Genomic DNA, 14,555 nt, shown 5'->3' on the forward strand with positions numbered 1-14,555 from the left:
AAGGGAGTGTGGAAAAATTCGAGTTATCGAGGCTGTACTATATATATATATTATATATATATTTTTTTTTCAAGGATGCAAATAAGCACTTACCCACTCGCCCGCAGCGAGTGGTTCATCGGTGCGGGCGAGTACTTGATATCATACTGAAGGTAAGTAAATCATTTCTATTGTGGGATGCGAGCTAGTAGCTTTTTTTCTTGGGACAGTAAAATTGTGTTGCTTATTTGCATCCCTGAATATATAATCTCTAGCAGTAGTGTATAGAATGTAACCGAATTAACTGAAAAATATTAAAAGAGCCAAAAAATAAAAAGAAGTAAAATGGTGTATGAAAACTATAATCAATATATACCAAAACCTAAATACAGGGATATTATAAATGATTGAAGCGATTTCATAAATTCATTGTAGTTCTAGTAATTGAGATATTGTAACAAAACTCAACACTAACGTAGAAAAGCCCAAAAAAGTTTTGTTTCTTCCAGGTGTACCTCAGAGTTCTCCCACAAGAGCGCAGCAGTGGGCAGCGAGACAAGATGGCGACAAGCTCAGAGAAAGCATTTCATGTCATGGCCTCCACGCTCTCCTGACCTAACCCCATGTGTAGACCTTTGTTTTTTGTGTGAGGTTATGTGAAAGGTTCAGTGTTCACACCTCCTCTACCAGCAAATCTGCCAGAACTGCGAGCCCGCATCAACAATGCTTTTGAACTCATTGATAGGGACATGCTGCACCGAGTGTGGGACGAACTTGATTTTCGGCTTGATGTCTGTCGAATCACTAAGGGGGCACATATCGAACATTTGTAATTGTTAACAAAAACGTTTTGAGTTTTGTGTGTAAAAATATCGCAATATATACAGTAATATAGATATTATAGAGCTGTGAAATCGCTCTAATCATTTATAATATCCCTGTACATTAATAGTTACCAAGTGATTGACGGAAATATCACTACAGCAGTTAGAACTGAAACATGTGAAAAGACGAAGTGCAAAATTACTCTTCCAGTGCCGGTTCTTGAAGGTAGTCACATCGAATGATTAAGTATTAATAAATAGAACTTCCATCACTTCAAACTAAGGGACGATAAGAGTTAAACTTAATAAATCCTCCCCCTAAAGTAGCGGAGAGATTTGACTTAGGATCGTATGACTGTTCATTATGTGCCTATGCCACTTTGACTGTGTTAGGTATCGTAAAAGATCAAGTGTTTACATTGGCCATTTCATTCATTTTTTCGATTCTTCGATTCAGTGATTTGACCTTTCGGTTCCGGTTTTGAGAACTTACCTGTTAGCCCATATAGATTAGTAGCCAGGTTGGTTCCTTTCTGTACCAAAGTTCAATATTTTATTCACATAGTATTACCGAGCGAGCGTCAGCGAGTGAAGGTGAGTCAGATCCCCGTAGGACAAGTTGTTTTCTGTCTTCGTTACGAATCGGTTCATTGAACGATTCATTGAATGAAAGGGCTAAAGTAAAGACCTGCCAAAGATTAAATTATATAATTATTAAATTATATACGTATTTTATTTATTAATTTTACTACTTACTCTTTGAAATTGACTTCCAGATACTTCCCGAATCGGGAAGAATTATCGTTGCGTACTGTTTTAGCATTGCCGAAGCTTTCTAGAAGTGGCGACGCTTCCAGGATCTGTTCCGTGATAAGATTCGAAGGTGATTTATTCACTGCTGCCAGGTACTGCATCACAAGCTTTGTACTTTCAGTCTTACCAGCTCCACTCTCCCCAGAAATCACTACGACTTGGTTTTCGTTGTCTTTGCTCATTTTGTTATATGCAGAGGATCCGATCGCAAACAAGTGTCTGGAAAGAAAATTAAAAAAGATATTGAATTAAATATATATATAGACAGATAAAAGATAGATATACGTAGATATAAACGTAAAATACCGGTATGTCTTAATTTAGGTCTTGAGATGTAAAAATGTCTTTCAGCTAAATAAGGAAGAAGCTGAAAAACTAATTCCAAAGATATGTAAGTATCGACTATAAAGAAAAGTCGATATTAAGCCGTTAAAACTGAATAACTATTTGAAAATCACACTTCATATAATGTATCCAAACTCAAACTAACACTTAACTCAATATGATATGCTTATTCCGTTAAAAAAAAAAAAAAAAAAAACGAAAACTTGATTTATCGATTTAGGAGCCGTTCAAAAATATTGTGCGCCCTGATCCAAAAAATCCAATATATTTAATCAAAAAATTTTCTTGTTCGTCTTATATTTGGAGAACTACATATAATATAGCCAAATCCAAACTACCATTTAACTCAGTACAGTGGCGGATCCAGTGGAGGCCATCGGCAATCGCCCCCCTCCCAGAAGAGGGAACTTTCTTATTATATATATATATATATATATATATATATATATATATATATATATATATATATATATATATATATATATAAAACCCATACCAGAGTTTGGAGCTCTTAAAAGTAGCTCTAAGTAGCAGTATTACAACCCACCGCCTTCCCCAAAAGTCCGTCCTGGATCCGCCCCTGACTCAATATGATGTGCTTATTTCGTATTTAAAAAAAAAAAAAAAAAAAAACAACCGGAAACTCGATTTAGGGGCATTCAAAAATTTTTGTGGCTCGTGATCCACAAACTAATTATTGCAATGTTTTGATTTTTTTTTTTGGGGGGGGGGATAATTCCTAAAAAATTCTTCTTAGCATTATTTGAAAGTTCGTCATTGCTCGAATAATTAATAATAATTTTAAGCCTTCTTCCCAATTAGCTGGGGTCAACTTTTCGGATCATTGTCCTCCACCTGTTTCTATCTTGTGTCATATCCACTGTGATACTTCACTGTATCATATGGTTGTTAACAAATCTCCTCATTTCTTCTTTGGCTGGTCTCGGGCTTGTTTCCCATTCCTCTATAGCATCCACTCGGTGAGCTACATATTTTGAAGGTATTCTTTCTACATATCCATACAATCTCAGCCTATTTTCTTGCAGTTTTTCTACTATTGATCTCACCTTTACTATTCCCCGGACCATTTTATCCTTAATTATGTCCTTTCGCGTCATTCCATATATCCACCGCAGCAACATGGAAATTTAGTTCATTTCTTTTCTTTGCCGTCCAACATGCCGCTCCGTGTATTATGGCAGGTCTCATTGCGGTTTTGTAAATTTTTATTTTAAGGCGTATTAATACCCTACGGTCACACAATACTCCACCGTGTCTCGCCATTTTGTCAAACCGCTAGGGGAAAGTCTTACAATACCGGACGTCTTACAGTACCGGACAAAGCTGTATCTTGCGTTGAGCACTAGATGGCAAGAGAGTGTACACACCAGTACGAAAGGCAGGCACCAACATGCAACATAATTTGGGCGCGTTTTTCTTTGTTCAGTTTAGTGTGAGTTGTGGCTGTGAAAAGAAGTTGGTGTAAAATTCGTCTGTCAAAAGATATTTTTATCCCGTTGATTATCCTGCCCAAGGTAAGTTGCTGACTATGTTGCATAATATACTTTATCCTTATTATAGTAAGTTATAAAAAAATATGTTAGTCCTGTGATTACATTACACAGAACTGAAGAATGGTGAAACTTGTTGATAGGTTGTATTCTTACAGTACCGGACATCCGTCGTTCTTCCAGTACCGGACAAAACGAAGTTTCGAGTGATCATTGTGTAATGTATTTTCCTTTTCTCTTATAGCAATATGGTTGCTAATGAGAAGAAGAGGAAAGGAAAGTGGACAGAGGAACATATGAAACATGCAGTAACCGAAGTTATGTCCGGTCGTATGACGATCAGACAAGCAAGTAAAACTTTTAGTGTCCCGAAAAGTTCGCTGGGTGATAGAGTGAAGTGCATCAAATGCGGGAACTCAGTAAGTTTGACTCCACAAATGGGCAGATTTAAAAAGACATTTGATGAGAGAATGGAAGATCAACTAGTTTCGTACATCAAAGAGTTGGACAACATGTTTATGCCTTTAAATAGAAAGGAATTTCTAAAATTAGTGTTTTCTTTGGCCGAGTATATGAAAGTTCCACACCAATTTAAGAAGGAAGATAAATCTGCAGGTAAACAGTTTTATTATGATTTTATGCGACGTCATCCAGATCTGTCCCTTCGATCGCCTGAATCGACGAGCCTTCAGAGAGCCAAAGGCTTTAACAGACAACAAGTTGACATTTTTTTTTTTTTTTACAAAATATCAACAGTTGCTTGACAAGTACAATTTTGGCCCGGACAAAATTTACAACTGTGAGGAAACGGGTGTTTCCATTGTACACGATAACGATGTGAAAGTAATATCTCAAAAGGGTAAAAAACAAGTCAGTAAAATAACATCCGGAGAAAGAGGAAGAAATGTGACTGTTCTGCTTTGTATCAATGCTGCTGGTGACAACTTCATGCCCCCTCTTTTTGTTTTCCCCAACAAATCTCGGATTGATGAAATCCTGAAGAAGGATGCTCCTAGAGGCAGTGTGTTTGTAGCAGAAGAGACAGGTTGGATTACAGTCAAATCATTATGAAGTGGATGAACCTTTTTGTTGAGCGAATTCATCCTACGAAAGAAGAACCTGTACTCCTCATATTAGATGGTCATAGCACACACAAGGATCTGGAAGTTATTTTGTTCGCACGAGAACATAATGTACACATGATAAGCCTCCCCCCGCACACTACCCATAAAATGCAACCATTGGACCGAGCTGTAATGCGTCCATTCAAAGCCGCCTACAATCAAGCTTGTAGTGTCTGGTTGAGAAAATACGAACCACTGAAAATTACCCTGAAGATGTTGCTGGATTAGTGAATACTGCCTTCTCCTCAATTTGCCGAATGGAACTTGCCCAATCTGCTTTTGCTTGTACAGGACTGTATCCCTTGAATCCAGGCATATTTACCGATTTAGACTTCATTCCGTCTGAGCATTTTGGAGAGCCTGCACCAGTCGATGAGGGACGTTCGCCAGAAACTTCGACACCTCAACCTTCAACTTCAACGTCTGATCTGAAACAAATTATTGCAAAGATTTCTCGCCAAGTGACAACACCAACAAAAGAGGCAACAAGAAAACGAACTCGAAGAACACAAAAGAGTGAGGTTCTTACGTCCACCCCCTTCAAAGATGATCTACAGTACAAGAGGAGGACGTCAGCAGAGAACAAAAGAAGAAAAAGAACACGGAAGCTAATACCTGAGAAGGACACCAAGGAACAGAAGATGAAGAAGAAGAAAGCAGACAGTACTGAAAGACAGGTCGATCTAAACAATCAAGAGGAAGAACATGCCCATACAGTCAAAACAGGATCTAAGAAGAAATTAGATTTTGGCGGAGACAAGAATGAAGAAACAGAATGCATCATTTGCACTGAAACCTTTCAAGAAGAATGGGTGCAATGTCTGGACTGCAGAGGCTGGGCACATGTCAACTGTGCAGATGAACACAGTATTGCTTACTTCACTTGTGAACGTTGCCAGAATAAGGTATGACTTCAGACATAAGAGTCTTAGTGTAGAAAAGTTTCTGTCCGGTACTGGAAGACCAATTTTGATTTTTTGAAAATTGTAACCATTTTTTGTTTTTCAAATATTGTGCACTTAATGTATCAGTTTGAATAAATCGTGAATAACATTGATAAAACATATATTGAAGTATTGTAGTATTGTATTAAATTCCCAATAGAACTAATGATTCTCAAGTAACAATAGAACATGTAAATTTGTCCGGTACTGTAAGACTTTCCCCTACTAATTCTGCTGTTTTCATTTTCTGCTGTTCATGAAATTCCACTTTAACTGTGGACCCTTCTGTTATTATTACTATAATAATAATAATAATAATAATAATAATAATAATAATAATAATAATAATAATAATAATAATAATAATAATAATAATAATAATAATAATAATAATAATAATAATAATAGTGCGTTATTATTTATTCATTAAACCTATTAACTGGGCAGTAGCTGGCGATTATTGGGCTACATTCAATCATAACTGAATAACTTTATCAACATGTCATGCATTTCCTTCTCTCTCTCTTTCTCTTTCTTTCTTTTTTTCATTTTAGTGAACTACTTAGAAACACTGACAATTTTAAAACATCAGAAATTGCACCTGCACCATATAGTATCTGCAAAATGGTATTATTAAATAAATTAATAATTCATTACTGGTTCGGTCGAAACTAAGCAAACGTAAACGAGACGAGACATGAGACGAGATATACTTTGTACGAGACGAGACAGGACAACCTGAAGTTTGGTCTCGTCTCGTCTCGTGACATCAGTAATTTTAGTTTTCGTCGACGTAGCATGAAGTGATCGATGACCAAAGCGAAAAATGTAAGTTGAGAAAGTGAAATGAATGCGGCATGCTTCCGAAAGTAAAACGCGAACTGATAATGAAATATCCACTTCGCTTCTACTTTTGTAGGTTAATCAATTATTCATTTAGCACAGATCAAGTAAGATTACAACGTTCTGCTGTCATTATTACTTCTATTACTAATGATGATATATATATAAAATCATTTTCTTTCCTTCTTACGGAAAAATCTTTCACTTTCATTTATTCACGTTTTTTCAATGAATTTTCCATTATAGTAGAAGAGAGGACGCGTAATAAATTATAAAGTGAAAGTACTAATTACGAACATTAGAGAAGATCGTTAGTACATACATGGTGGATACAAAATGGCGTGCACAAGGTATACCATTTGCAAATAAGAAAAATGACCGTGTCTTTAATGTTGTTTAGTTTAGAAGCTGCGATTTCCAAGGAAAGATTTCTCACTTTGTATTCCTTAATTTCCGAGTTTAATATGATACAGCGTGCGGTAGTGACTCGGCCATTTTAAAATCGTTATTAAGAAGACGTGATGAAGCTTATTCGGGTATAACCAGCTGGAATACAAACTAGACGCGAAATCATACACTTTTTGTGTGTGTGAATTTGGGGCCATGGTAGCTCAGTGGTAGAGCGCTTGCCTCTGGTGTGTGGGGTCCCTGGTTCGATTCCCGGCCAAGTAACTTTGTAGTGGACAACATCGTGTCCATGGGTTTTCTCAGAATACTCCCTTTTCCTTCCACTTTCTCATTCCACCTATTATTCCACCATCATTCACTTGTCTTAATCATTGTCTCCCTTAGCCTAAAGGACATAATCGTGGAACATTAAACTCAAAGATTTCGTTTAATTTTATTTCTGAATTTTACTCACCAAACAGAAAATGTTACACAAAATAAAGAAGACAGTGTTGTACCAAAAATGAAAATTATGGCAATCTTCTTTCAAAGATAAAGTTTCTATATGTCTCTCACGGAGATGAGGCTACGTGCCCCACCGCATGTGCTTCTATGGCACTCTTGAAGAATCTGTTTCCAAACTGTGTTATCTCTAGATCTAGGAACATTTCATGGTCGATCAGACCACCCGATCTTTCGGCAAATGATTTTTTTCTTTTTCTTGGAGCGGTATCTGAAATCCTGTCTTCAAAGCTCCTACACTCTACACTGTTTCAAAACTAAAACATCACATTCAGGAATAAGTTGCAAGAATTCCTCTAGATATGCTGCAAAGAGTAATAGTTGACCGTAACAAGACCCTTACTCAGTGTGTACAGCAGAATGGCGGTCATATGCAAAATGTCATTTTTGGGCAGTAATTTTATGGTTCAACACTGTTTTCTGTCTGGCTACTTAAGTTCACAAATAAATAAATACTTCAGTGACCCGGAACAATACATAGTGTGATTAGCTCAAAGAAATGAAATGAAATCTATGAGTTTTACGTCCCACGATTATGCCGACTAGCCTAAAGGAGATGGTGATAATGAGAAATGAATGAAATTGTGGAATGAAGAAAGTGGGAGGAAACGGGAGAACACCGAGAAAATCCATGAACACGGTGTTCGTCCACCACAAAGCCTACATGGCGCAAGCTGGGTTCGACCCAGGGAGCCCACGCACCAGAGGTGGACGCTCTACCACTGAGCCACTGGGCTTGGCTTAAAATTATAATCAAGTATTAATCTATAATATCATTCAAAAAATAAGACGTACGTCAATCTATAAATAACACTGAGATGAAGATAATGACTTATGTGTAGTTTTCAACAAAATAAAAAAAAAAAACTATTTCTTTATGGTGCTAAAAATATCTCATTCGTTGCCAATAATAATAATGGAGTGTTTATTTACTTACGTACCGTGTATGTAAAAATAAATCCATAAATAACATATATTTATTGTTCGTAGTCTCGATACGAACATGGTGACAGATATACCCCTAATACTGGTGGACACATACAAACCTTGTAATCGTATTTCGTTTGAAAAATCCTTTCAAGTACGCCTATTTAAGTTTTGTTTCTGTATCATGGTACATCCACTACGAATCCACAATAACTATCTTGCAGCAAACATGGGAGCTGTGACGCCATTTAAACTCCAGGCTTAACCCTATATTTGACACTGTTGCTCTCAAGCAACATCGGTTTCTATTGCGTTATCCGCACTTGGCATTATTGCCATTATTGCTTTCATACAATATTCACATACATGATTTGCAGGTCGCTTCTTTAGATACTTCTAATCTTCGTCAACAGGGGACTAGGGATGCGCACGAGACGTGTCGAGACAGGATTCTCCTGACAAAATTCGACTCGAGACACGGCTCTTCCAATAGAGAAATATACATTTTTCGAATCGAGACTCACTTTTACAGCACATTTTCGAGACGAGACAGCCACAAATCTTGTCTCGTGCGCATCCCTACAGGGGACAGTGAAATTTAGTATTGTAGAAGCTTTATTTCCTATGTTCCGTGAAAGTTCTTTCTTTATTTTTTTTATTTGTGGTTTCTTGCTCTGTAAGAAAAGATTTCAACGAAACTGTTGCTAATTACTGAGAGTATTCTTATGATATTTTGTCATAATAGGGCAATGCTGCTCCAGTAGCTACATGTATATTTTTATGGCAATGTTGCTTTGAAATAAACACCCTGTATTTTGTACCCAAAGCACAAACATACTTTAAAAATTACGAAATTATGATCAGGAAGATATGATTCAACCATAAAAACAAACTAAATACGGTATTTGTAATGGTAATTTATCAATGCTTGCCAATTAAAAGGTTAAATGTACCTGTTTCTACAACAATTTTAGCTATGACTTGAATGTCCCGAACTCCAGAGAAAAATTAAACCCAAATTCAAGCAACCAACAAACCAAGGTACAATCAGTGACAAAAGTTCCTTCCGTTTGGTAAAATGTACTTTGGGAATAACGGTGGTATTACTGGAACGTATAATGTTCGTATGGCTGGAACGTACAGAAAATTACGTTCTTCTAATTTACTGAAAACTATATTCAAAATTGTCCTTCCATTCTGACGTTATTTACGAAATTTATTTTATCAAACGGAAAGGACTTTTGTCACTGACTTATAGGCTTTGGATACTATCCAATTACCAACAAAACAAAATATTATTTATTCGCCTGCTGCAATTACACTGAAAGTTACAGCCGTAGCGTCAGTGGGTCACTACAGCCATATGTCGATGGTTCAGCGCCCAAACGTACAAATTTTATTACAGGGAGGGGCGCGGTGGCTCAGCGGTAGAGCGTTCACCTCTGGTGCTTGGGGTCCCGGGTTCGATCCCAGCCCCCGCCAAGTGAACTTTGTGGTGAACAAACACCGTGGGTTTCCTCGGGGTTCTCCCGTTTCTTCCCACTTTCTTCATTTCATTCATTACTCATCATCACCGTCTCCTTTAGTCTAAGCGTGGGACGAAAAACTCAAGGATTTCATTTCATTTTTTTATTACATGGGTATCAAAAACTTTATGTTACGCTGGGGAAAATGTCTTAGTCTCAGTGATTGTTATGTAGAAAAATAAAGGAATGTTCATGCTTCATAACGTATATTTCAGATTTTGTAACACATTCCTATTTTGCTGTAAAAAAATTTAATCAATTACTTTTTTGATTTTTCCTCGTGTAATAATCATCTTAAGCATATTGACAATACTTTTAACAGGTGAAATGCTGTTTTCATACATTAAAGTTCGCGAATTAACATTTTAAAGTGATGTAAGAATTGCCTTTTGATTATTCCTATCCCTCTTTTCACTTCCATCATAAATTATGTTACATCCTTTAGCGCTCGATAACTTACTTTCTTTAACCGTTTGCTAGTTATTTTCTTTTTTTTTTCTTTAAATAAAAAAATACATTTCATATATTGTTCTCTCCCCACCCTTTACATTTCAACAGACCATTCCTATTCCACCGTGATAAATCTTCTTTATTTTTCTCCATACTCGAATTTCAAATACTTCACATCATTTTTCATCACTCTTTCACAATACATGTTCCTGTTTGCTTCATATATTCCAATACTTCACACAAAACACTTGATTTCTTTTAACCCTTGATTCAACCACCCACACAACACACTTCTCTTTTTTCCCTAATAGATTATTTCGTCAATCCTATCCTTTCTATTTAGTTCTCGTTGACTCTGCTTTATACAGTACATCCAAATAATATCGTGTAGGTTTTGCATTACTATAGTGCTGCCAAAATGTCTTGAGCCGTGGCAAAATGCGAACTAAAGCTCACACCCTCGACACACCCACACGATGAGCCAATAAGGGTTCAGCTGTTGCTAAGAGAGAGATCCTTAGCAAAGGGGAGTGGAATTCCTTGCTTCAGCCGATAGCAGCGCCTAAAAGGGAAGACTAGGTGTCAAGTCATTGTGGTATATCTATAGAGGTTTTCTCTTTCAAGTGCGCCTCTGTTGGCGCTGCTGTCGATGTGTGTTTTCCCGTACCTCACTCGAAAGAGGAGGAACAAGTTACTGCGGCCGAAATCTTTCAATAGTTGGATACGGACAGGGTTGCCACATTGAAACAATTAAGGGCTGCGTTGGGCACTGTCTTGTTAATCATTCTAAGTAGCCTACAATTTTCACTAGGCAAGACTAAACGACTGAATGACAAATTGGCAACACAGCAGAGGTCATTCTCTTCATTCCCCAAAACAAAGGGAAAGTTTCTTCCGTGAGAGGGCGGCAGGAGGTGGGGTCGAAGTATGTTTCACATATTTTCCGAGGGCACACTTGAAATAGACAGTCTCTATACGTATGAAAGATATGTCACTTACGGTGGTAATGTTCCTAGAATCTGTCCTTCATACTTCTTTACCATATCCAGCCCATAGATGTCGAACATCTTATAAGGGTTGACAGCCACCAGGATGCTCCCCGTGTACGTCTGTAAACAAAAAGAAAGAATTTTTTAGAAAAGGAATATGAAACAAAACAAGTTACAAAAAAATGAGCACAAATGTGTCTATATTTTCATTTTGTTATTTATTGTTGTTACACCTGCTAAATTCTAGGTCCAATGGAATAATTTTACACTGACAACACTGACGATCGGCGGCAAATTTGGTTTGGTTTGGACCTTGTCTTTTCCTTATTGAGGTTTTCATTATGAGACATAGACTTACAACTTAACGTGGGATTCGATCTTATACTTACGAGCAAACTAGAAAGCACTGTCCAATTGTTTTAATGGGGGTAGGAATGAAAAGTAAAAGTAAAAGTAAAAAAAAAAAAAAAAAACCCTTTGCATTGCAATACTTCGGCGAAGTTGCCACATCATAATTCATTCTAGTTTTTTCTGTGTCTTCTCATATTATTAATTACTAGGGACCGGATTTTAAGGTGCAAAAATGTGGTAAGAAAAGGGAATAACAGGGGCTGAAAATCATTCAAAAAGGTGCAAAAAAGGTGCTAATAGGATATCTTTATTAAGTGCTATAGTAGGCCTATACAGTTACATGAACATTGTTTGTTCATTACACCAGCAAATATTGTTAAAATCTTGGCTTTAAACATTTGACATAAATTGCTAAATTGTTTTATTTATTCCCAAACTTGTACAACATTCAACATTCTTGTAATAAAATTGTGGTTAAAACCAACACGGTATTTTAAAAAAAGAAAACTTAATTTAGCAATATTGTGGCTTGAGAAACCCTTACATACTACTGGGTTTTCAGAAACTGGTTATACTTGATTATGCACATTATCTGTTTTCGAATGTTAGTTTCTGTCGCTAGGACCTCAGGAGATCCTTGTATGTGGAGAAACTTCGCTCGACATCAACGGAAATTAGTGGTGCACATCTTGTAAGTACACGGACAGGAAGGTCAATTGACGTTGCAAAAGTCTCCATGTCCGGATTATTCGCAAATTCAATTCAAATTTATCCCTAGCAAATCCGTAAAGATTGCGTCTAAATTTATGGATTGTTATGTCTAAACTAGATTGAAAATAAAACATATTGTTCTGTCTATTTTTTTAAGGGAGAAAAAAGGGGCAATAAAGGTGCTGAAGGCTAAAAGAAGTAAAAAAAAGAGAAAGAAAAAGAAAAAGAAAAGAAATTTTATGAATTTAGCAACAACAAAAAAAGGTGCTACAGTCACTTAAAGGTGCAGCGAAGTGCGTTCATTTTAGTTTGTTTTATGCTAGGAAATACATATTTTGAACTTTGGTTGTTGTAACAACTACATTTTTAGAAAAGGTGCTGCACCTTAAAATCCGCTCTCTATTAATTACATACAAAATCTATATAGCCTATATATAAATTAAAGTGACTATGTTTGTGACTTAATAACTTTTTGAACTACCCGACCGCTCTCGAACAAATTTTCAAAATAGACGAAATCCGGGCCTGAAAAGGATTTTAACATTTCACTTTAACGGTGCAAGTAGGGGAGGAAATATAAATATGATAGAAAACGACAGATACTAGTGTTGAATCCATAGTTTTCAGGGATTGCTGAAATGAAGAATGACACTTCTGATGCTGTTTAAATCCAAATTCAGTCCCGCAACTTGCGGATGGGGAGAGGGATATATATATATATATATATATATATATATATATATATATATATATATATGCGTGTGTGTGTGTGTGTGTGTGTGTGTGTGTGTGTGTGTGTGTGTGTGATCGAAAGTGAAGGTAACATGTAAAAATAATTGTAAATAGCCGATATTAGTGACAAATTCATAGTTTTTGGGGTCCCTAAGTGGATTGCTGTCAGTTTTGTGGTCCTTTATGTTTAAAATGAAACGTATTCTCCCCTTGCGAAGAACGGCATTCTACTGGTAGTACATGTTAATTAAGCATAAATTAATGTAATTAATTTGCAAACTTCTGTTAATAGTGTAACTTCATTCATTAAGAGGGAGAATTACTTTAAAAATATTAAGTGGGGAGTTGCCTCCAGGATTTCGCTCCCTGTTCACGAAGGAACCCAGGGTAGGAATTGATGAGTCAAAAATTTGGAAGGATAACTAAATGGAGACATATTTATACTATCAAGTTGTCTAAAAAGTATTGAGTCTTTGAAGATCATAATTCAGAAGACATTTATTTATTGTGATTTCAAACTAACATTATGAAGCCACATATGTATCAATTTATTCAATGACCTTCCCGTAACACGTCGCTATGGAATGTCTGTTGTTTCTGGTTTAAAAATAATGTGGCATGTGATTTTTACCGGCTTCTTTTCAAACCATTCTTTACACCGTTCAGAGAGTTCTACAGAGATCGGAACAAATAGTCTGATGGTGACAGATCCGAGCTATAAGATGGATGCATTAAAACTTCCTACCTAGGTTCTCTCAATTTTTGACGGATCGTTAAAAGACGTAAGCGGTCTGGCATTGACAGCGTGATACACCACACCCTTTCTGTTCACCAGTTCCGGACGTTTCTTAATTTAAGTTTGCAAGATTTATTTGTTGTATGACGTCCGGAAGCGAGTTAAATAAAGATTGCAAGATTTATTTGTTATATGATCGGGAAATCAGTTAAATTAAGGCTGCAACATTTATTCGTTATATAAGGTCGGAAAATGAGTTAAATGAAGATTGCAAGATGTAAGGACACGGTTGAACCATAGTAAGTTTTTTAAAAGCATGTAAAAGCTTGTGTTGTGAAAACCGAATGGTTAATGCGAGATTACCTAAGTCAAGAAGCGCTGAGTCTGGTCAGTACTTAAATAGATGAGTATTGGAGGAAACCTGGTACTATTATTGTGGTGCTCACCCACCGTCTTGAGGGCTATTGACCTATTTAAATGAAAGCATGGAATCAGGTCAAGAAAGCCAGCAATAACTGTGAAGGGGGGTAGGAGGCTTTCTTGTCAGGGATAAGAGGGCAAAAACAAAATGTGCTAAAGGACATGCTATGTACAAGACTGCCATGTCATCATACTTCCGAGAAGAAAAGGTGTTCGGGAAAGCTTGCCGGGAAGTATGACTGGAAGAAACACTAGGGGCTAGGAATATGCTGACCCACACACCCCCAACTTAAAATCACCAGCTGATTGGTTTAAAAAACCGTCATGGTTTCGTTCCAGACAATGAAGTTTAAAATTTGTTGATGATACAAAGAATTTTATATCGTAAACTTCTCATCTCAAACTTAATACAATTATCTTT

At 36.6% G+C, this 14,555-nt stretch overlaps 1 protein-coding gene across 9 annotated transcripts in view; it reads right to left on the minus strand.

Annotated features, from left to right (window-relative positions):
* Positions 1–14,555, minus strand: part of Myo10A (unconventional myosin 10A) — a 744,055-nt gene that overhangs the window by 377,592 nt on the left and 351,908 nt on the right. For all 9 annotated transcript variants that reach the window (XM_081732073.1, XM_081732074.1, XM_081732068.1 and 6 more), the window contains 2 exons: positions 11,195–11,304; positions 1,560–1,835 (listed from right to left, as the gene is read on the minus strand). In XM_081732073.1, the coding sequence (XP_081588199.1) occupies positions 1,560–1,835; positions 11,195–11,304 (386 nt within the window). The remainder of the gene's footprint in view (positions 1–1,559; positions 1,836–11,194; positions 11,305–14,555) is intronic.

This window comes from Thermobia domestica, chromosome 11, assembly GCF_964235325.1.
Source record: "Thermobia domestica chromosome 11, izTheDome1.hap1.1, whole genome shotgun sequence".
Lineage (NCBI taxonomy): Eukaryota > Metazoa > Arthropoda > Insecta > Zygentoma > Lepismatidae > Thermobia > Thermobia domestica.